Below are 22840 nucleotides of genomic sequence, written 5' to 3' on the forward strand. Positions count from 1 at the left end.
TCCAGACTTTTGGAGTGTGTCATCAGCAGAGGCTGCTGGGGCCTTTGCATAACCTGCCCCCCTCCCAAACTAGGAGCTGGCTTACTCGGTTTCCCCACAGCAAGCGCGCACAGGCCCTGGCAGGTTTATACCACGACCGGCCTCGCTAAATTCTCAACGTCCTCAAAGCCAGTCCCGCCTGCCTGAGGCTTGCAATTCACTTTGGTTGTTTACCCAGCCATCCCTTTATTCGCACCAAGCACTTAACTACATGCCAGGTCCTAGAGTTCTTCTCTAATGGTGCTTTAGGAGTGATAATACATTCAAACTGCTAAGCTGTTTCCTGTTAGAAAACATGGACACGATTCCCTTCATGCTGGCATAGCAGAGCCAGCACTTTTGCCTGCTTTTGCTATTTTTTCTTTTTCTTTCCTTTCCTTTTTTTTTTTTCTTTTTGGATAAACAAAGAAAATAATTATGAAGGCAGGAAAACAAGAGGTTCCAAATGCAGACCCAGAAGTCAGCTTGGGTGGAGTGGTGATCAGTAACTTCTATGATGGCCATAAAGATTAAATAAGATGATATAGGTAAGAATCAAAAGGGTTCAAGGCTACAAATGGCATGAATGAATACATAAGATTAAGAAATACGAACATTCAAAAAAGAAACTAGTGATCTCAACCTTTCTTGGCCCAGGGGAGATGGGAGACAGTGCCATTGTAGAAATGGTGAAAAGTGCTGTGCGACCCAAAGATCAGGTGTTTGCTATTGGGTATCAGCTGACATTCACAGTGGGTTGTTCAGTTAGAGTTCAAACGTGTATACACCCTTACAGGTGAATCAGATGTAATTCATGGAAACCTTAGGCTTCAAGAGATCTCCCAATGTTAATAGGTGTTGCAAGAAATCAGATGTATTGTTTTAAAAAGGTAAGATGAACTACAACTACTTTAAAAATCAAGCAAAGAGACATCTCTCCCAAAATGGCTTTGCAATGTATAAAATTCTAAGTTGAGTTCAATATCATTTTAAAAAGAGCACATCTTTATTTTCTCTTTTCATCAAAGCCATTTCTCTAAAACAACTTTTTTTTTCTTGTTATAAAAACTCCCCCACATCAGTGCTGCATCTCGCTTACCTGACTGATAACAGATTTGCTCATGCTCTAGCTGTCTAGTAATAGCTGTGATTTTTTTTTCACTTTTGATTGTTTAAGAAATAAAAGCTGTGATCTTGGTAGTTTCCTTAAAAAGTTAAACAAAATGTTGCCATATGACCAAACTATTCCAATCTCAGTTATATACCCAAGAGAATTGAAAACATACGTTCACCCCAAAACTTGTACACAAGTGCTTATATTATTCATGATAGACAAAAAGTGGAAGCAACCCAAATCTCCATCAACTGATAAATGGATAAACAAAACATGGTATATCCACACAGTGGTATACTATTCTGCCATAAAAAGGAATGAAGTGCTGATCCATGCTGCAACACCGATGAACCCTGAAAGCATTATGTTAAGTGAAAGGAGCCAGTCACAAGGGATCACATATTGTTTCATCCCACTTATATGAAGTGTGCAGAATAGGCAAATCCGCAGACAGAAGTCAGAACGAGAAAGTAAATTAGTGGCTTCTAGGGGAGGGGAAAAGGGAGAATTGATAGTGACTCTAGATGTGCAGATTCTTTTTGGAATGATGGAAATGTTCTGGAATTCGTGGTAATGTTGGCATAACATTGCAAATATACTAAAAATCATTGAATTGTACACTTTAAAGTAGTAAGGGTGAATTTTGAGTTTTCCAAAAGTAGTGATTTTCGAGATGCTGAAAGAAATATAAAGATAAAGATATCAAGTTTGGGGAATACAAAATTTGGGTTGCATTCAGGTGAGATCTTCTGAATGCTCCAGGGCTTAGTTTTAAAACTCTTCAAACATAATAATCTCCTATGAGGTCTACAGTCCACACACCCTGTGGGTTGCCAGCTTCCCAGGCCCCTTGCACTAACCCCCCTTGTCCACCAGGACTCTGTGTCACACATTTTGGAGCCCTTGCCCTGGAATGATTATGTCAGCAAGCTGAGCTCCCCGCCTCCCCCCGCCCCCGCTGCCCACCCACTGCTGTAAGATGTGTGTTGTGTAACCAAATGGTACTATTGTTTTGGTTTTAAGTACGTAAAAAGGATGGAGTGGTTATATCAATTCACTTTTATCCCAGTGAACCCACCCAACCCCAGGTCATCTGCTCAGTTCACAATGCCAAGCACCCATTATACATTAATGTAGGCAAATAACCAGGACAACCGTGGAAACAATGGAATCCTCTTGATTTTACTGGTTAGAGTTGAGCTGCCAAAGGTACTGGGTTTTCATATACAATATTAGCCAACTAGTTTGTGATCAGACTTCCAGGGACATCAACCTTCTGAAACATCTGTGGACCTGGGGGGACGTGGGGAAGAAGCAGGAGGCTGAGAGCCTCCTGAACACAGTGGCTAAAAAGCCCATGCACCCCTCCTCAGCAGCAGAGCCCACCTGACACCCTGGAATGCTGGGGTTCCGGGCTCCTACAAGAGGACGTCCATTCTGCCCAAGAAGTTTCTGTCAGAGAGCAGGAGGTGAAGAGCCGGAGACTCAAAGCAGGTTAGGAGGGGAGGAGTGAGGGCACTGGGTTGGTAAGAGGTGACAAACCCGACACAGACAGCTCCCCCATATTGTACAGGACCACATTTTGCATCATCGTGTGCACAAGAAGGCGAAAGCTGGTTTAAAAGTACAGCCGCCAGGGGTCACGTAGTACGGGAGTTAAAAGGTCCCAAATACCCCATTGCCCCAGTGGCTTCACCGATAGAGCAGACAGCAGTAAAAGCCATCAATGAGAAGAACACACTAGGCTGTGAAAGGCAAAGCCAAGCCCCACGCATTTTGTTAGCTTCTGATGACATTACTGCTCCACATTAAGGTACAAAAGGGGCTGATGTTTAGTGATGACCATGACTCATCAAGAAAAGCTTAAATACTCTCCAGTATACTCTGTTTACTAAGGCAGGGAAGTATGTAATACATCTTAGAAAGACTTCCCTCAAAAAAATATTAATATTTTAAAGATTCAGCACTTCAAGGGTTAATCCTCTGTTATCTGAATATTTGCTTACATACCTCATTTTGCAACAATGCTAGTAAATGAGACATTCATTAGTATCAAATTATTGGCACCATTCAGTTTTAAGTACAGGGATGGGAGAGCAAACTATACAATACAACATAAAAATACAGTTCTCATACAAATATATGAGATTGATTCCACTTAACAAGTGGTCTTAAGAAATGGATGGACATTTTACACATGAGGAAATACAGCTAGTAAATCATCACATGGAAAAGTGCTCAGCCTTGCTAGCAATTAGTGAAATAAAACAACATTTCAAGAACAACAATACACATCTATTAAGCTAGCAAAAATAAATAAAAATGGCAAAACCCAATACTGGCAGAACTATTGGTAAATAGAAATGCTTATACATTGCTGGTGGCATCATAAATTGTAGAAGGAATTCAAGCATTCGGGGAGAGGGGCGGGCAGTTGAACTAGATGACCTTTAAGGTCCTTCCAACCCAGAGATTGGGTCTTTCTAGAAAGCAATCTGGCAATATAAAGCAAGAGCTGTACAATACTTCATGCTCTTTGACCTTGTAATCCCCTCTTTGGAGATATTCCCAAGGGAACAATCCAAAGGTAGGATTTTTTTTTTTTTTACAAAGACATTCATAGCAGCACTATTTATAAGAGTGAAAAACTGAATATAACGCAAATATCTAATAATGGGGAGGAGTGAGGTCAACCACGTTATATGGATATAAAGACATTTAAGTGGATGAGAGCAGGATCTGTGTTGAAAAGAGAAGATATGTGTTAGGTGGAAAAGTATGATCAAATATTGGACACACCGACCTTACCTATGTAAAAAGGTGTGCATATTCATCGAGAAAGCTTGGGAGACAATTTGGGGGGCTAATTTGTGGTTGCGGGGTGGGGGTGAGGGGTGTTCTTTTATTCCTGCAAAGTTGTTCGAGTGCATAATAAAAATTTAAAAACACATTTCGTGAAACTTATAAAAAGAGAGCAGAGTTCCTCTGATCGAGGTTCTATCAACAGGATAGGAATTGATCAACTTCAGAAATAATTTTCCTTTATGGAATAACCAAATGAATTCTGACACTGAATCATCTTAACCTTGTAAGGATTTTTAACATTTAAGCAATAATTTCCTACTTTGGGTTCAGTGATAAATTATATGCACCCCAAATAATATCATATCTAACAAAGTCACACGTGAGATTATGTTTCAGATTAAGCTGAAGTTCCTTAATTCCCGGAGAGTGCAACTTTCTTTGTTAGTCTTCTACTCCTGCCTGAATAAAAATGAATGTGAAAAACTTTAAAAGATCTGTGTATTTACGGTGTAAATGGAAAACCAGCAAAAAGAATTATTCTCCCATTAAAAATGACTCTTTAACAAATGGTCAAAGCTTGGTGTAAGTTTCAATCATACAAAATCACATGGTTGAGATTGATAGCAAAGGATTCTGCGCCTTATTAACCCCTGTGGTTATTAATGTATACACACGGGTACTTCTGAAAAGGAATCCACGCTTTTCCATTTTTCTTCTCCAAGGCTTACAAACCCTGTCTCAACTACATTGAGTAGTAGAGAAACTCTAATACTCCGGAGACATAAAATAACTTTTCCAATAAAAGTGAAGCCAGATGTTGGCTTCAACTACCATGGAGACCTGGGCGAACAGAGCACACATTTGCATGTTGTGCTAGAGCGAGCCCACAAAGCCCGAAGAAGGAAAATGACAGAAGGCACCATGCCATCCTCCAGGCAACATGGGGAGAATTCACAGTTCGGTCATCAACAGTCTTTTCATCATTTTCTCTCTCTCCAGTTCCTGCCGGAGCTTCTCTGCACTGAAAAAGAGTAGGTAACAAAATAGTGAGGTAAACCCTCAAAAATCACAAGAGGAGACTCAGCTAACTTGTCTCCAAGATTCTTTCTTGACTGCCCTTCTTGATTTTTCTCTCTTAGGCTCCTTAAGGACCCCCTCCATTTGCTAGCATTACAATGACCTGAAATCATCAGGCTGCCTATGGGCTTCTCCCACCAGACTGAGAGTCCCTCCAGGCACCACTCCTCAGGGGACTAACTGCATATGTCATTCACCTCTGAACCCCCAAAGCCTAGCATGGGAGCTGGTGCAGAGCAGCCTCTCAGTAAAGGTCTTTTGAGTGATTGGGAAGATGTCTAGGGGTGAGGTTTCTTTAAATCATGCTTTCAATTGGTCTTGTATGCATTTCCTTCTAGAATTCCCTTCTATTATCCTCGCCCAAGGATATGTTTTCATTGATCTTAGAAAGGGAAGAAGGAGGAGGGGAGGAGAGAGAGAAAGAGAGGAGAGAGAGACATCAATGTAAAAGAGAAACATCAATTGGTTGCCTCCTGTGCGCGCCCAGATTGGGTATCAAACCTGCAGCCTTTTGGTGTATGGGACGATGCTCAACCAATTGGGCCACTCAGCCAGGGCCCTCCTATGTTTTAATAAGTAGAATTAAATTAAAGTTGGCTGCTTTAAGAGATTACTTCTGACTTCTTGGCCCTCAGGCCCAGTTGCATATCTATGGAATCTGTCTCCACTGTTTACACACAAACACATTCATTTAATGTCCGTTTCCCCTCTCCCAATATTAAATTGTAACCTTTGTAAAGGCAGGACTTTTATCTGTTTTGTTCACTGTCTGTCCCTAGCACCTAGAGTACTGTCTAGCCTTTGAAGACATTTCAATAAACACAGAATGGATGAGTGAAAAAACGCACGAGAGGGTTGTGCACATCACAGACACGAGGAACCGAAAGCCTGTGCCCGGTTTCCCTGACTCACCTGGCTGCCAGAGAAACAGGCTTCCGAGTGGTATAGATGGTCTGCACTGTGGAGATGGTCTCTGTCAAAGGCCTCAGGGTCACTGCTGGAATCAGTGGGGAAGACTGGCCAGTACAGCACTGTAATTTACTGTCTCTCAAGTCTGCCTGGAGGGGAAACAGAAAAGAGGCAATCAATCTCAATCTGGGTTCCATTTTCACACTGTCAGCTGCTCCCTGGGCCTTACCACACAATTCCTGTTATTTTTTTTATATAATTGCTAAACTCAATTGCCATTTATTAAAATGATTTACTTTGTGCCAGACACCATGCAAAGTACTTGACATACGTAACTTTCTGAAATCCTTTGAGGTAGAGACTGTATTGCATCACATCTTAGACACCATTGTTGCAGATATAAGAAGGACAGACACCCAAGTTAGGAAGAAGAACATGGGGCATTAATTTGACCCGAGCCAGCCTGGGGCCCTCATCCTAGACATTCATTATCCTTCCCAGTCCAGTCTTCTTTCAGATTTCCTTATCTCTGTGAATGAACCCACTGTCCATCCATGTTCTGCAGGTCAGAAATCTGGGAGTCATTTTTGACCTTCCTCCTTCTTTAGCTAATCCAGTTCCTTACCAATCTCCTAAATATCTCCCCATCTGTGTGCTTCTCTCCACCTCCACCAGCAACACTGCTCTGGGTCAAGTTCTCTGCCCTCTTCCCCTTGTACTACTGTCCTAAATGTCTAGACTACTGTCCTGAATCCACTCTGCCTGTCACAGGGAACGTTTCCAAATGCACCTGCCCTGCCACTGCCACTGCCACTGCCCTTCAGAGGCTTCCCATCACTCTTAGGATAAACATCAGAATGCGGCCTATGACCAAGCATGGTTTTGCCCCTTCAGTGTTTGTTCCTTCCTCCCTGTCTCCTCTCATGCCCCACTCCCCTTTTTTCTGCATTTCAGTCTCTCTGGCTTTCATTTCGGTCCCTTGACTATGGGGTGACCCCTCCTGCCCCATGTCCATGCTGTTCCCTCTCCCTGCTCCAGCTGTCTTCAAGCACTCTTGCCCAGTCCTTAAAAGTCCCAGCATGGTTTCTAACATTGGTTTCCTGCTCTGTCTTGGCCCCCAGCTTTTCAGGAAGGGCTTCCCTGGGTGTCTCACGGCACTGCCAAGGCTGGGCAGGATGCCAGAGTGCCCATTATGGCCAGCTCAGGGAAGAGAGCAAGTTTCCAGCTGGGGAACTGTGCCTAGCAAAACTGCAGGGGCGGGATGAACATCGGAGCAGCAGCATTTAACAGCCTGGCCCAGCCTGTGTCTTTGCCCTCTGGTTCTTAAGAGGCAGGTGCTGGAAGCAGCTTATGATCCTAGAAATGGATGTTCCAGAAGCCTGTTTTTTGCCTCTGCCTGGACTGCTGAACATCTCCCCATCTGTGTGTCCTGAATCAGCCACTGCTTACATTCTCCCTCTCCATGTGACTGCCACCACCTCAGGTAGTGACCAGTATCCAGCCCATGAGACTGCATTTTGAGTTACCCCAGGTCACCCACAGCACAGTCCATAGATCCTCCAGATTGTTCAGAATCCCTTTGGAAGGAGTCGCAGGAATTATTTGGTTCTAGGAATTACCAACATTGAACCCTGAGAGGAAGAAAGGGGAGGGACCCTGGACTCCCCACTTGTGCTCCAGAGAGCTGCCCATGCTCTAGTGAGCTCCTGCAGAAGTTTTCCTTTAAAAAAAAATTGAGTAGCTGAAAAGCAGCCTGAAAATCATCAAATGCTCATTCTGCAGATGAGGAAACTACAACACGTATATGTTAAAAAAACATTCCAACTCTTTGCAGTGGGTTTAAATTCACTGTCCAGTGACACAGAGGTGATGATAGGAAGCCGGTTGTCATGACTACGAGCTCTCATTAATTACACCACCTGCCTCTGCAACCTTGAAAAACAACAATCATGGCTGGCATTTGCGGGATGGTCTGTGGCCACTGCCGTCCTTTCAAGTTCTCAATCTCTTTTGATTCTTGCCTCAACTGGATACAGGGAGGATATTCTTATCACTGTGTCCACTTTAAGTAAGTGGAGAGAGGTGTTCAAAGTGGAAAAGTGACTTACCTAAAATCACACCATTATAAAGACGCAGATCCAATCCAAAAGAATAAAAAACTGATACTCAAATACCATGCCTACACATATTCATAGCAGCACTATTTACAATAGCCGAAAGGTGGAAACAACCCAAATACCCATCAATAAATGAAGGGATCAACAAATTGCAGTATATGCGTATAAGGGAATATTACTCTGCCATAAACAGAAATAAAGTACTGATACATGCTATAAAGTGCATAAGCCTCAAAAACGTTATACTAGGGGAAAGAAACCAGACACAAAAGGTCACATAATACATGATTACATTTATATGAAATATCCAAACTAGATAAATTCATAGGGACAGAATGCAGATTGGTGGCTGCCAGCGGCCAAAGGGAGGCAGAAAATGGGGGATGACTGCTTAATCAGTATGAGGTTTCCTTTGAGGGTGATAAAAATGTTCCAGAACTAGATCACGGTGGTAGTTGCATGACTCTAAACAGCCTAAACGTCCCTGAGTTGTCACTTTAAAATTGTTAATTTTATGTTGTGAAGCTCACCTCAATTAAGATAACTGAAAGATGGAGACACCCCCCCCCCTTGCCAAGCCCCAGCTCCTTCCCAACTCATAGAGTTCACAAGGATCAAAAGGAGCTGTGGGCATGGTTGCCTGGCACTCCATGGAAAAGCAGGCCATGTGGGAACAATGGCTTTAAACACAGATCGGTTTCCTGGAGCTACTTACGGTAAACTGTGGCCCTGTAATGAAAGGATCAGGAAACGGGGTCACTGTATCAACCGGGAATGTTTTTATCTTCAAAAAAGAGAAAAGAGAAAGAGTGTTACTTTCAGATAAGAAAACAAAGTTCTGCGATCTTTGGCAGCACGCTTTCAAAATTGAGCCAAAGGGCTCGGGGGAATACATGCAGAGCCTTTGTTGCTTGTGGAAGGAAACACACAGAGATGCCTCAGGAGTGTGACCACTAGTTAGAGCTGTGGTCATTGTACTGTAGGCCAGGACTCAGCAGGGATGAGAGGCTACAGTGTCGTGTTTAGGGGCACCCCATGCTTACCTCACCCTGGAACCCCCTTCCCTGGGGTCTGCTTGGGCCTCCCGAGCATGCTGCGCCCTATATGTGGCCTGATCCACTGATCAGGGTGCATAATGAGGCAGGCCAGGGCTGTCTGGGGTGGCTGCTGATGGCTTCTCTGTGGCTGAAGGGAAAGGGCTAGCGACTGCTGAGAGGTCACATCCTGGGACACAGTCTGTCACAGTAGACAGAGGAGTGACTTACCTAAGAGCACACTATTAGTCCAGACCTGGACTAATGAGGCCAGAAAGCATTCCCTATCTGTTCACTTTGGTTGTTGAACTCCCTCTACACTCTGCGCAACAGAAGCATAAGCATGTGGGCATCCCGCTACCGTGGCCTCTGGGAGCAGAAGGCATGGTGACCAAAAATGCCCAGTTCCAGGGGTGGCTGCAGCACAGGGCTTGTCTGAAAGAGGGTGGGTGCACCAGCTTGATCAGGTAGTGGTGGGTAGCCAAAAAGAGCCTTTGCTTCCATTTCGGTCTGGTCATTTTGTCTTTGGCTCCCTGGGGGTCCTTGGGGAGTGGGAGGGGGGGGTGGCTTATTTCTTTAAGCGGGCCTAGAAGAACTGCCAGCAGGCCCAGGGACCTGACTGTGACACTGGCTTTGTCTGCAGCCCCCAGGGCACAGAGATTACCTGCACACCGGCTGGTGAATGCACACTCTGCCACCCACCACCAGAGGGCAGCAGTCTTTATGTCCCTTGGGGTATTGTCAATGGACCCTGGGGCAACTCCTTGATTCTCTTGAGTCACTCTAACGAGGAGTAAGGTGGGAATGAACAAAAACACAACAGCCCAGACCTAAATTCGCTGAGGTTTCTGAATGGGTGGGATAGGTCTCACTCCACTTGACCTGGGAATGACAATGTCCTTGCAATATGCACTGAGAGGTCCAGTCTCAGCCTGCTCCTCTCCCCAGAATTCTCTTCTGCCTCTTTCAACATCTCCAAATTCACAGAACGGACCCCACACTGCCTTAAGACTCAGCTGCCAACTCAGATTGCTGACGGAGGCCACCTGCAGCACAGCAGGGTTAGGACTGGGGACAGAGCCACGTGGTGTGTCCTCCTCACGTGGCCTAATGGCCCCACGTGGTGTTCTGGGACTGAGAGCCAAATGACAAGTAACATAAAAATAAGACTCTCAGGTCATCATGAAGGAGAAGGAGAAAGAGGTTTATTTTTGCTATTAAAGAAATGTGAAAGTTGGCAACTCCAAAGAATTACGTTTTACCTGCCTTAAATAAGAAAAAATAGATTCGAACAGTTCTACCCTGCGTTGTTCGAAGGTGGCGAAGCACATTCACCCTTCTGATGGCGCTGTCACTCGGTATAGCCACATTAGCAAGGGAGCAGAGTCAAAGTCACACTGTTGAACCTGGCAGGGTCTAGCCTGAGAAAATAAAATGCCTGATGCGAAAGCCTACATGTGTCCCCTGGAAAAGTGACCAACTGGAAACCAAGCACGCGTCCTGCAGTAAAGAACCGGTTAGGGAAATGGTGAGCCACTCACTTAGTGGAGCATAAATGGTCACAGAGAATGTGGTAACAAGACTGAAGGAAAACAACATTAAGTGACAAACAGGAGAGGATGTGGATACTATGATTTAACTATGTAAAATTATGAATAAATGTGAAAAACCCTTAGCAGAAACCATGCAAAAATGAAAAAAAGGGGGGGGGGCTAGGTTGGGGTTATGAGTGATCCCTTTCAAGTCATTATGTCATACTCATATTATCTTGATAAATAGCAAGAAAGACGGGTTTTGAAAATTCTTTATTTTCAATAGCAATGCAACTAAGAAATTTCTCTCTGGGAAAAGCATCTGTGCTCCTTGAAGCTCTAGGAAAACCAACTCTTCCTGGTTCTTCAGACCTAGAGATGAGGGGGCAGGACCACAGCCCTGGGTCCCAGTTTGACCAGGGCCAGCTGGTCTCCAAACTCTGCATCCATCCTGGAGCGAGAGCACCTGTCAGCGGGCCTCTTTCAGCGGTGTGCCGCTCCTGCACACCCTTGGGGCCGCCGCCTGGTGGCTCCTGCCCGCCTCACCTCTCCTGGCCAGGCCCCTCTCCCTGCCAGGTACCTACCAGCCTCGTTTTGATTGGAGGGTGCATGCAAACTCCAGTGGTCTCTTCCTTCATGGGGAGAGAGAGTGGAGGAGAGCAGCGAGAGTGGGCACAGTGGGGGGCGCTGGCGGGCTCTGCCTGCTCACGAGGAGTGGAGAGAAGGGGAGGAGGAGGTGAGAGACGGGGAGGAGGAAGAGGAGATAAGGGAGGGGGAAGGAGAGAGAGATAGCACAGTGCAAGACGGATCTGTCAACTGCTGCTCTCAAGCCAGCCTCACCCGCAGCCTATGTCTGGAGGCTGGTCCCTCCCGCCTCCCGCCTCTCCGCCTTCTCCTCTCCTCTCCGGCCCTCATCTGTCTTCTCCATACTGTCTGAGCAGAACACCACATCACGCCCCATGCCCGCGGCGGGCAGGGAGGGGCGATCTCCTGGGCCACCTGCACAGGACTGGCAGTGGCTTCCCGGTGTGCTGCTGGGGACTCTGACACAGTGTCCAGGTCAAGCCAGAAAGAAAGCTGTGATGAGTTAGTGATAGCCTCATGGGGGCACTACGAGGAGGGGCCACACACTTGGGAGTATTTGCCTTCCATGCTTGGTAACCTCCTGCATTCTGCTAAATAAGGGTCCACATTACGGCGAATCGGTGAGTGGCTGTCCAGCAGAGCACCCCAGGAAAAAGCTATAATAGTGAGGAGGAACACAGAGTTTGGGATTTAATCTGTCATGACTTTTATCTGTGTTCAGAAAACACACTTGCCTGAACCCCCTCCCACACTCATGAGCCCACGTCTGGGCATCTCATATCAGCACTGGGGTGCCCTGCTGCTTAGCTGGAAGATAACAAGCATTGTGAGAAAATGCCATGTCCCTTGGCATGCCCCGTTCCCCAGCCCAGCCCTAAAATGTGCCATGCACCGGGCAGAGGTCCAACAGCTTGTCCTGATGAAAATGACGATGGTGGAGGGAGAACGCTCCGATGTTAGGAGACAGGACCACTGACGGGTTAGTCTGGGTTTCAGGGAGGGACCATTCGCTCCACAGAATAAATACACGCATCTTTTAGCTCAAGAGAGTTCCTTAAGTAGTTGTTGGTATGATTGTGCCTAATGAACAAAGTACAGCCTCGGGGTAAGCTTCACTGAAAACTGATCATGAGAACGGCAGGCCCCTTTCCCGTCTCCAAAGTGATCTAACTCCATCCTCTTTCCCACTGTGCAGTCCTGGACAGCTGCCAGGGGCCTTCGCAACCACCATCTCACCATGGCATGCACGACAGCCTGGTTCTACTCTTTGAACTGGGGGCATGCAGAAATGGCACTTGTGAAGTCTACATCCAAGGGTCTAGACCCGTTTTGTGATTGGTTCTAAACCTATTCTTCAGAAACAAGGGAGTCCATATGTGTCCCCTGCAGTTAGGTTTTACCAGCCTGCTTATCATCACCCCACTGCTCTCTCTGGTCCTCAGGATGAATCCTACGCTGCACAAGGTGGTGCCCATGGCCTGCACGGTGCTGGCTCCTGCCTGCCCTCCTGCTCTGTTCTCACCGCTGCCCTGTGCTCACAGCCCCAGCCAGAACTGCTATACCTGCGATCCCTGGTCACAGGCCCTTGGCCTCTACAGACGATAGCAGGCACTCAGTGTGTGCTTTTTGAAGAAAATAAAAGCAAGCATCAATGACCAAGAAACAGGCATACTGCCTATAAGCCAAATGTATACAGCCTACCAATGTCTGAATCAAGATTATAATGAATGACTTAGGACTTGGCCCACCCCTGGACTTTTATGGTCAAGAAATGTTCATCCCCAAAGCATCTCTGACCTTTGTAAATACGCACCTGAGTGGATTTAAACGAAAGAACTCTCCTGGGACTTCCACACTATTGACTCTTAGTAAGTGAACAGGAAATAAGATAACATACGTAATAGGATACTATTTTGAAAGACCATTTTAATGCTTGCCTGGTGTTCCCTTTGCTCCTTGGGTCTTTCCCACATTCAGGCAGCTAGGTTCTAGTTGGCTTTGGAGTTTCCAAATCTGACTTTGGGGAAAGATTTTGGTGTAGACAAATGATGATGAAAATGTGTGAGGCTCCATCATCCAGAGAGAAAGAGATTGCCAGTTTGAGGACAGAGGAGAAAAGTCAGAGGGGAAAGGAGGAGGGGCAGACATTAGGGAGGACTGGGATGAGGAACCCAGTGCCCTTGTCCCTGGGCTGAGGCTGAGGGACGGAGATGAAAGCCGGAGAGGACCTGTGTCTCTCGGCTCAGGTAGAGCTGGGGAGCTGGCAGGGCCAGAGCAGGAGATCTGTGAAATGCGTCCAGCAGATAGGGATTCACATCCCAGCAGGAGAGTGATTTCCATTCTACTGTCTGCCTGAGGGAATCAAAGTGCCCCAATGTGTGGGCAAGCAGATGACCTCACAAACTAGACAATGTCCTTCCCTCTCACCACGGCCTGGAGAACACAGAGACCCCCCGATTTGACTGGAGATGAAGCTTTAGCCCTCATGATAGAATGACGTTCAAAATAAAAACTAAGTTACTGAGGCAAATGGAAACCCAGTCCTTCTAACAGCCAATGCAGGGACCATTCTGTGCCCTTCACAGCCGTCCTCTGGCTAGACAGGCACATGAACTTGACCAACCATCCCTGACCCAGAAGAGACCTGGCTCCAACCAGCTCTGTTTTGCAGTTGGGCGAGTGGTTTAGGAAGTAGAGATCAGGGAGGGACAAGCCTAAAGAGAAAGCATCGGGCACTCAGAGGCATGGGCGTCTATGGTCTGTGTTACCTGGATAGGGAAGCTGTCATGACTGACCTGAAGTGTGTGTGGGGGGGGGGGGGGGGCGGGGGAGACAGGAACCTGCGTTCCTAGGGGTCAATATTATTGGTGTGTAAGTCCGCCCTCCTTCCAGCTGGCCTCCCCTATGAACACCGGCACCCTCCGTGCATGGCTCACACGCACACCCCTGCAGAGAAGACCAGATGGAGAGTGGGAGCTGTCTTCGCTCACTTGCCTTCTCTCCCCACCCCCTCGCCCCACCTCTTCCATCCCAGGCAGAAACTGATCTGATGATGAAGTCTGTGATGCAGATTCTGGGACTGGGCAGACAACGAGCTGCAGAGGTGGTGGGACTTAGATTGCTAAATTGAGCTACCTGATAAAAGAGTTGGGATTCGAGAAGAAAAGATTTGGGGGAAGGAGAGGAAAAATGCTGCAAGAGTGAAGCTGGAAAGAATGGTTTTGTGAAGAGCTTGAGGATGCAAGTCCTTGGAGGTGCACAGGGGCAAGAGAATTAAGGCAGCAAGAAGTGTTACCAGGTGTGAATATAATGGTCTTGAATTTTTTTTTTTTTTTTTTTAAAGAGACACCAGCCAAAGATGGAAACCTTTTCTATTGTTCTTGGCTGTCTGGACTATGCGTCTTTGGGAACCACTCCACACAGACTGGTTCAGCAGCTCTGATAGTGTCTTAGTGGAATATTTTTGAATGAAAGCAAAATAATCTGTCCCCTCATCTCTCCAGCTCTCTGTCTGTCCAGCTCTGATCACTCTTCTTTCCCCTGTTCTCCAAGGAGCCAGGGCGTTGATGTGGCTTTAGGAATCTCATTCAGCCCCAGACCCAAAGCCCTGTCTCTCCTCTTCTGTCTGAGACACAGACTTTCCATCACCCTGACCCTGAAGGCAGAGAGGCTGCCGCTTGCATTTCTGTGACACTGGGAGGGGCAGGTGGAGGAGATGGAGGGAAGAGGACCAGACAGAGGGAGAAGCAGGCTGCCAGAGACCCTCTTTCTCTCTAGGACCCCTAGGTACTCCTAGAAGACAGGACTCTGGAGCGAAGCCAGCAATGCTGAGGAAAGCCCAGAAGGAGTGGGCTCTTGCCCAGATACCTACCCTCCAGCCTACCTTCCGTGTGAACATGCACTCCCTCTCAAATCCACACGTGCAAAACAAAGGAGACTTCACCTGAGAGTACACATTACTGCCAACTGCAGCTGTGAGGCAGGCAGCCGCATCTCGGTGCAGTACCAGGACCTCGGCTGTCTGCTGCCTGGGTGATGCAGCGCCCTGAACTCTGTTTCAGAGCTAAGTAAGAGCCACCCGAGATGCAGGCAGGGTGTCCTGGGGAGAAGGAATGAGCTCCCTATTGCTGGAGGAATGCAAGCAGCATCTGGACAGTCACTTATTAGGTATTTGTATCTCATCATGGGACCTCTGAGTCCCTGCCAGATGCTGCTTCCTTTCTAATCTGTGTTATATTCAAAGAAAAGATGGGGAATTTGATCTACAAGCCGCATCCATAACATGATGATCTCTAAGAGAATCCTGTGACTCTTATCAGAGCCATGATATATATATATACATATATATTTAAATTAATACCCTGGCTGGTTTGGCTCAGTGGATTGAGCGTCGGCCTGCGAGCTAAGTGTCGCTGGTTCGATCTTCCAGTCAGGGCACATCAGAGAAGGAAAACTCTGACTCCAAAAAACCTCCGCTGCCTTGCGGCATACCTCTTCAGGGGAAAGGCTAAGGGAGTAAACCCCGACAGAAAATCCGGAGCCGGAGTCCCTAAGGCGGTTTGACGTTGTAGTCAACACCGGCAACTCCTGCGGCGCACCTGAAGCCAAGCTGTATTGACTCCGTCTTTCCCTTGGATCCTTCAGCTGCGAAGAGAGGGGGGGGTCTGCTGCATGGGCAACAGCAGACCCTCCATATCACCCTGCCCAGGCTCTGTAGCTTCAGCTCCACTGGAGAGGACACTCCAGCGTCATCGCAAGATGTCGATTCAACACGGGAGGAGACAGATACCGTGTCACTCCTGAGTCGGACTGCACAGCCATTCTCGGCGGTGCAGATAGACTCTTAAGAAGCTACACCATCGTCTCTTGAGACGGACGGCTGCCGACGACGACATATTTAAATTAATCCTAGTTCTCAGATCTATCAGGCCTTTTCAATAAACACTCAGCATTTTGCTCATGCTGTGCCTTCTGCATAGAATGCTTTGGTCCACCTTCTCCGCGTGGCCAACTCCTACTCATACTCTAAAACCCTGTACCATGAAGCCTAGGAACTTTGCTTGCTCCCCTTTTGCCTTCATAGACTTTCAAGTTGTACCCTAAGGGTTCTCTGGTCCTTTGGTGGATGCTGCCCCATAGCTAGGCTGGACGTCCTCAGCTTGCTACTACTGAGGCTTCCTTCTCCCACAGCACCGCCTCTCTAGGATATAACCGGTGTACGCGTGGCGATATTTCCTGTCCTTCCCTCCGAGTCCTTTGTCGAACTTTCCTGGTTTGCGGAGTGCTTTCAAAGCAGCCCTCCTTCCAAGCTCTTCTCCAAAGTGGCAAGTTCCCCAAAGAAGAGGCTGTATTTAGCCCAATCTGATACCCAGAGCACCAGAAGAGGAGTCAGGACACCGGGGCTCCAGCCTCAGCTCGGTCCTGGTGTGATCACCCTGCTCTGGGACTGAGTTTCCCCATCTGTGAAGAGGGGCACTGAGGCGATGAAGGAGGGCCCTCTGTTCCTGAGTTACCCTGTCTTGGAAATTTGTTAATGAGAAGACCATGAATAACTCGGTTCCATTTACTTGCACATGGAGGATAAATTGGTTCCCAGAACCATCGGATCTCAGCTGTTTATCCAAAGACACTGACTCAAAACTGGCACCAATCTCCAGGTAAGAAGTAAAATTGTAGGACTCACAGATGATTTCCCGGTGCCACCTGAGGCAGGACGGGTGGGCGCTCCTGAAGCCTGGACAGCATTTGGCCTCATTCAAAAGCCTTCCAGAAATCCTTCTGAGCCGCCACATCCTCCTCCAGCAAACCAGACCTGAAGGGCTCCCACTTCTGGCTTCTCCCTGTGCACTGTCTGCACGCCTCCCCGGTCCATCTTGGCCCTTTATCAACCTGACTTCCCTCCCGCCTCTGGCTGCCCTCCCCCTCCCAGAGCTTGCACGTGGCTGGGCACACAGCAAGCTCTCAGGAGACAGTTTTTAATTTGACTCATATTTTGACTCACGTTCCAAATTTGTGGACCATGACTTAACGCTAAAGGACACTTGGATATTAGGTTGAGCTGAAGATCCATCCAAGTTTGCCTGTGTCCTCTAATAATATTGGTGGTACTATCTTAACATATTTATGGTGCTTTGCATTCTTGAAGATCTCTCTCTGTCTCTGTCTCTCACACTCTCTCTCCTTATGACACTCTGAGGCAGACAGGGCAAACAATGACATTCTGTAACAGAGGAGGCAGCGACTATCCGATGACAAGGCTCTTAAGGAGGGAGCAGCGATTGGAGCCAGCCTGGCCTGCATGACTCCTAGTTCAGTGCTCTCTCCTGAAAGGTTTCTCAGATGCTTGAGCCCCAAGAGGGCTACTCTCCCTAAGGGGAGACCTGTATGCAGAGGATGGAGGATGGCAGGGAGGCACCTGAAAAGCCAGGGTGAGGACTTGAGCAGGTGCTTCAGACCAGTGCGAATTGTTGGAAGCGACAAGTGATGCCCCATGGGTGGGCATGCGGGGCGCAGCCCAGGAAGCCAAGAAGCGGAGACCCAAGCACCAGGGAGCCCTACAACGCTTGAAGGAGCAGCAGACAGGTGGGGGCAGGACCCCTGCAGCCACCTTCAGAGGAAGGGGAGCACTGCCCTTCATCGAGGACTCTGAGATGGACCCATGGTGCCTAAACCTTCAAAGGAAGTTGACCTCTGAACCTCCAGGCTGTGAACAGGACAAGAGAAAGAGCCTTCCCAACAGCGTTGCCCACCTCTGTCCATCTGTCCCTCTGCCAAGATATTTCTATGGACTGTGGCCTTTCTGGTTTTAGCAAAAGGGCAAGTTTACCAGAGGAGTGGCTTCCGTGAAATCCATCAGGAGATCGCCTGGCTCCAAGGTAAAGGCACCTCTGTGGTCAGAGGGACTCTAGGGAGACAGATAAAAATATCCCAGTTAGTGACAGTTTTGAATTGACAGTGGAATGTCACTGGAAAACACAGAGGTTCCCCAACCTCTCTTCTCCCCCCTTTCTAATACTGAACTGATGATCAGGCCAACCCCCCGCCCCACAGGGCTCTCGCTCAGCAAATGTACACAATGTTAAGACCGCACTCCAATTAATTGTTCTTTCTGAAACCTTAATGAGCAGAAGCAGGGCGTGGGGTGGATAACTGCCTTTGATTTGAAGCTGCAAACAATGTTTCTGAAATGCTTTGAATGCTCTTTGACAGGTCTTTGACTGGTCTTTGGTGGGGAAATCACTTCAGAGAGTCCTTTGAGTGTTTGGAGAGAGCAAAGACCCCATCCTGGATCAAGAGGATCAAGGCCTCCAGGAGCTAAACTCATCTGGACAATAATGACAGTGGGAAAGGGGTACCTCTGAAAATCATGTTCATTTTTGGAGAAAACATTTTTTTCTCTTGTCCTGGGGTCTAGCACCACAGGAAACTTTGAGGTCCTTTGTAGGGGGAAAAAAATAAGTCCCATCAATTTGGCACAAGCAGGACCTTCGGGACAGAGATGGCCAGGAGAGGGAGCCCTGTGGCCTCTGGTGGATGTCTTGCCTGCACCCCCACTGAACTCCCTTCTGTTTTATACATGTTTTCACTTGGTTTCAGCCATGGTGTGGGGTACATGACAGGAACTTGTGTCCACACGTGGGACAAAGCAGACGAGGGACGCCACACAGCAGAGGGGAACGCAACCCGAGGGACCAGGAAGTGATCTGCAGAGAAGCAGGAGCTTCGGTCTGGGCCAGTCACAAAAGCGTTCCCAGACGCCCTGAGAAGGGACCCAGTGAAAGGCAGGTGTTGGTCACGCGGGATGTGGGCCGGGACTGTGGCACCTCTCTGTTACCAGGACTCGCCATCCTGCAGCCGCAGAGATACCCAACACCTACTTCATCTGGTTTGCATGAGCACGTTAGCCCCAGCTGGACCCGAAGCCAACCCCCTGAGCTGGGAGGGGTGGCAGATATTATTCCCCTTCTCAGGAGGAGGAAACTGAGGCTGGGAGACATGAGCAGAGTGACAGCTCATTTCAAGCAGCCATAAGGTGTGAGAAGGAGCCGCCGGACAGAGTCTGGGGCTCAGGTCTCGCCTTCAGTCCCCCACCCCATGCGCACATCATGCCTCCATGGGGTCCACGGACCAGGCCACCAATATCTCATCATCTGCTTGGACAGCAATATGTTCAACTGTGTCTGGACCACATGCTGAAGAGTGAGCACAGCATGTGTCACTCAAAGGAAACTAACAGAAACATCTTGTCTGAGGCCTTTGCCCATTCCCTTCGCTGGCAATTTCCTGAAATTTCAAACTATCAAATAGAATACTATTTCCCATTGTCAAACTATTTACACGGCCACCCAATACAAGGATTGGGACGGGGCTACTTCTACATGTTACTCCTCCAGATTATCCATTATGAGAGGAAAACCCATTTCTTGTGTTCCATCTTTACAGTGACTAGTCTGTGTAGCCACAGTATTCTAAAATCAAAATTGCCCTCAAAAATCTCTATAATTTCCCTTAAAGTACAGAGTGCATGGTTTTATATTATACTACTCCACTTTCACAAATGCTTAGCCTGTCTTCTGGGGGCAGGTACAGCAAAAACGTGCTTTGGAGGTCGTTACATTGTTTTATAAGTGCGAGTCTCCTACACGAGTGGACTATGCAAAATCCAAATGCACACAGATGCCACACAATTTCTACTCCTCAGGGCTTCCCCGCCCCCCCATACCTTGGCCCCTGGGGACAGCTGGCTCTTGCCTTCTGAATTCTGAGGCGAGCTGAGTGTGTGGACCTTGGGGGACGCCAGTGGCACCGAGACTTGCGTGGTGGCGGTCGTGGTGGTGTTGGGGGTTGGTGTGGTGGTCACGGTCACGCCTACTGCCTCAGCCAGCTCTGGAGGGAGGTCGTCTTCATCACTGCGGTTACTAAAAGCACATGAAGCTCTGCTCATTACAACAATAAACAGGCTGTGGGGGGTGGGCGGAGGGCAGGCAGGGTGGGACTGCCAGGGCGGGGTTGGGGGGTTCCCCCAAATAGACGTCTACTCAATGTCCCGCTTATAGGACCCAATGCATTGACATTTTTGCCAAAGCAAATTTGGGCTGGATTTTCTGTCACTTGCCAAAGGATTAAAAAAAAAATTTTTTTTAAAGGAAGGGTATACACAACATAATCTTTATTATTTCATCCATTTGTAAGCGTACAATTCAGTGGCAGAAATGCACGCACAATGTTGTATCATCATCACCACTATCTATGGCCAAAACTTTTTCATCTTCCCCAACAGTAACTGTGCCCACTGAACAACTCTCCGTTGCTCTCTCCCAGCAGCCTGTGGTCACGTCTGTCTGGCTTTCTGTCCGGATGAACTTGACTACTCTAGGTACCTCACATAAGTGAAATCATCCAATATATGTCCTTCTGTAGGTGGCTGATTTTCTGTACCAGAATGTTTTCAAGGTCCACCCCTGTAGTAGCACATGACAAAATGCATCCTTTTCATGGCTGAGTAATGTTCCATTGTACGGACAGGCAATATTTTGTCTATCCATTCACCTGTTGATGGACGGGGACGGTTTCCACCTTTTGGCTCTTATGAATAGCGCTGCTATGAACACTGGTGCACACCTCTGTTCCAGGCCCTGCTTTTAATTCTTTTGGATTGGAATTCCACTGAGGAGTGGAATTGCTGGGTCATATGGTAGTTCTACGTTGAACTTTATAAGGAACCACCAAGCCAAGGGATATTACTTTAAAGTGGCTTCCCACAGGAGGGTAAATGCAAGGCTTATTGGAACCCATTGCTTGGAGTGAAGGGTGTAAAAGCCCTTTTGTGGCCGAACAGCTCCTGTCTCTCTGGGGTGATCAACGGGTCACAGGGGAGGAGTTAGACACCTTTGTTTTGGGGCCAAGTACCTCTGGTCTTAGAATCTCCCTGATGAAACGGGATGATACAGGCAGAAAGGGACCCTAGAGGGCAAGTCACCGTGAAGGTTATAGAAGTCTAAGTTGGCACCCTGGGTTCATCTCCAAGGCTTGGGTTGGTGGGGGTTTCATCTCCCAAAGGGTATGTCAAAGCTGGAAGTCTTTCTGATTTGATCACCCTGACACAGGGCCAGAGCAGTAGTGTCAAACCCCCATTCTTAGTGTGGACAGTACTTTCTCCAAGCTCCTAATGCCAACCAGATTGCTGCCTGAGCAGTAAATGGCTAACTCAGCAGGCCTGGGGTGCTCAAAACAGACCCCGTACATTCCAAAGGAACTGCTGGTCATGGACAAGCTCCTGGGAGGACATCTGGGCTCTTGGACTAGCCTGCCTGATAACAGTATCTTTATATACCTGAGAGCTTAAGCCATGCCAAATAGTCCATGCTATCAAAGTGCTTTATGACGAACGCCTGTTGTTGTATGAACGTCTGGGGTTTGGGGTCACACTGTATCAGTGTGACCTCTGGGTGGGGGCTGGAGACAGAGTAGCTAAGGTCAGTCACATGAGTGTTCCATGCCTACGTGACTGACCCCCAATAAGAGCTCTGGATGCCGAGTCTTGAGTGAGCTTCTCTGGTTGGCAATACTTCATGTACGTTGTCACGTGTTGTTGCTGGGAGAGTTAAGCACTGCCCATGTGACCCGTCTAGGAGAGGACAGACAGCTGGCAGCTTGTGCCCGGTCTTCCTGGACTCCCCTCTATGCGCCTTTTCCCTTTGCTGTTTTGGCCTGCAGTCTTTCACACTAACAAACCCTAACTGTGAGCAGAACAGCTTTTCTGAATTCTGTGGGTCCTCTAGCAAATCATCAAACATGAAAGTAGTCTTGGGGACCCTGACACACATCGCCTAAGGGTTTCCACATGGCATTCCTGGAGCCACTCTGGCACAGGGGTTGTGTTTTAGAATTGTGGCTCAGCGAAAGAGCGTAGATGGAAGACCTGTGGCCAGCGGGCACCAGTGTGGCCTGTGTGGGGTCCCACATGGTGGCCTCACCACAGGGGTGGGCCTCATGGGAAACAGGTGGCCACGGCACACAGCTGCAGTGTGGGTGGGACAGGCTGAGGAGGGCCTTGGGGGATCTGAGATCATCCTGTGAATGGAGAAGCCTCAAGAGGAGGACTTAGGACTTTATTACGAAAAAGGAGGACAGGTAGCGTTTGAACAATTAAGTGAAAAAATCCAAAGATGCCATGAATTTGGATGCATGCTGATTAACTAAATCAGATCAGTTACATTAAGAGCCAATTGAATTTTCACAATACCCTGTATTATGATTTCCATTTTTAGAGAAGCCGATGATATTTAGCAGCTGATTATGAAATTGCTCGCCCAAGGTCACACAGCTAGTTACGTGGAAGAGTGGGATTAAACTTTCTTTTTGTCTCATTAAAAAAATTGTAACCTGAAAAACATAGTTATTATTTATTTTTACATAAAAGCCATTTTAAAAAACATAGGTTGTCTTTCACAGCAGAGTCAACTTATACTGTCTAAAATTTAAAGACTCCAAATTCTTAATTTTTAAAAAATAACTTTTTGTCTTAACTCAGATTTTATGGGAAAGAAACATATACCTAAAGTTCATCAAGTCTTTCAATTTTACCTCAGCCTCAAGGTAAATTCATGTTAAATTCATGAAACAACATTTTAATAAGTAAAGTTTTAT

At 47.4% G+C, this 22840-nt stretch overlaps 1 protein-coding gene across 3 annotated transcripts in view; it reads right to left on the reverse strand.

The window, feature by feature from the left end:
* Nucleotides 1-3243: 3243 nt before the first annotated feature.
* EPB41L4B (erythrocyte membrane protein band 4.1 like 4B) overlaps nucleotides 3244-22840 on the reverse strand; it is a 113897-nt gene continuing 94300 nt past the window's right edge. Inside the window, exons 21-26 of one of the 3 annotated variants that reach the window (XM_090274534.1) lie at nucleotides 19914-20100; nucleotides 18018-18095; nucleotides 11191-11307; nucleotides 8756-8824; nucleotides 5927-6072; nucleotides 3244-4958 (exon numbers count right to left, since the gene is read on the reverse strand). In XM_090274534.1, the coding sequence (XP_090130660.1) occupies nucleotides 4889-4958; nucleotides 5927-6072; nucleotides 8756-8824; nucleotides 11191-11307; nucleotides 18018-18095; nucleotides 19914-20100 (667 nt within the window). In that variant the 3' untranslated portion in view covers nucleotides 3244-4888. Of the gene's footprint in view, nucleotides 4959-5926; nucleotides 6073-8755; nucleotides 8825-11190; nucleotides 11308-18017; nucleotides 18096-19913; nucleotides 20110-22840 lie in introns of all 3 variants that reach the window. The other 2 variants (XM_090274532.1, XM_090274535.1) reach the window with 2 other exon arrangements.

The sequence above is a fragment of the Furipterus horrens genome, unplaced genomic scaffold (assembly GCF_987537825.1).
Source record: "Furipterus horrens unplaced genomic scaffold, mFurHor1.1.pri manual_scaffold_4, whole genome shotgun sequence".
NCBI lineage: Eukaryota > Metazoa > Chordata > Mammalia > Chiroptera > Furipteridae > Furipterus > Furipterus horrens.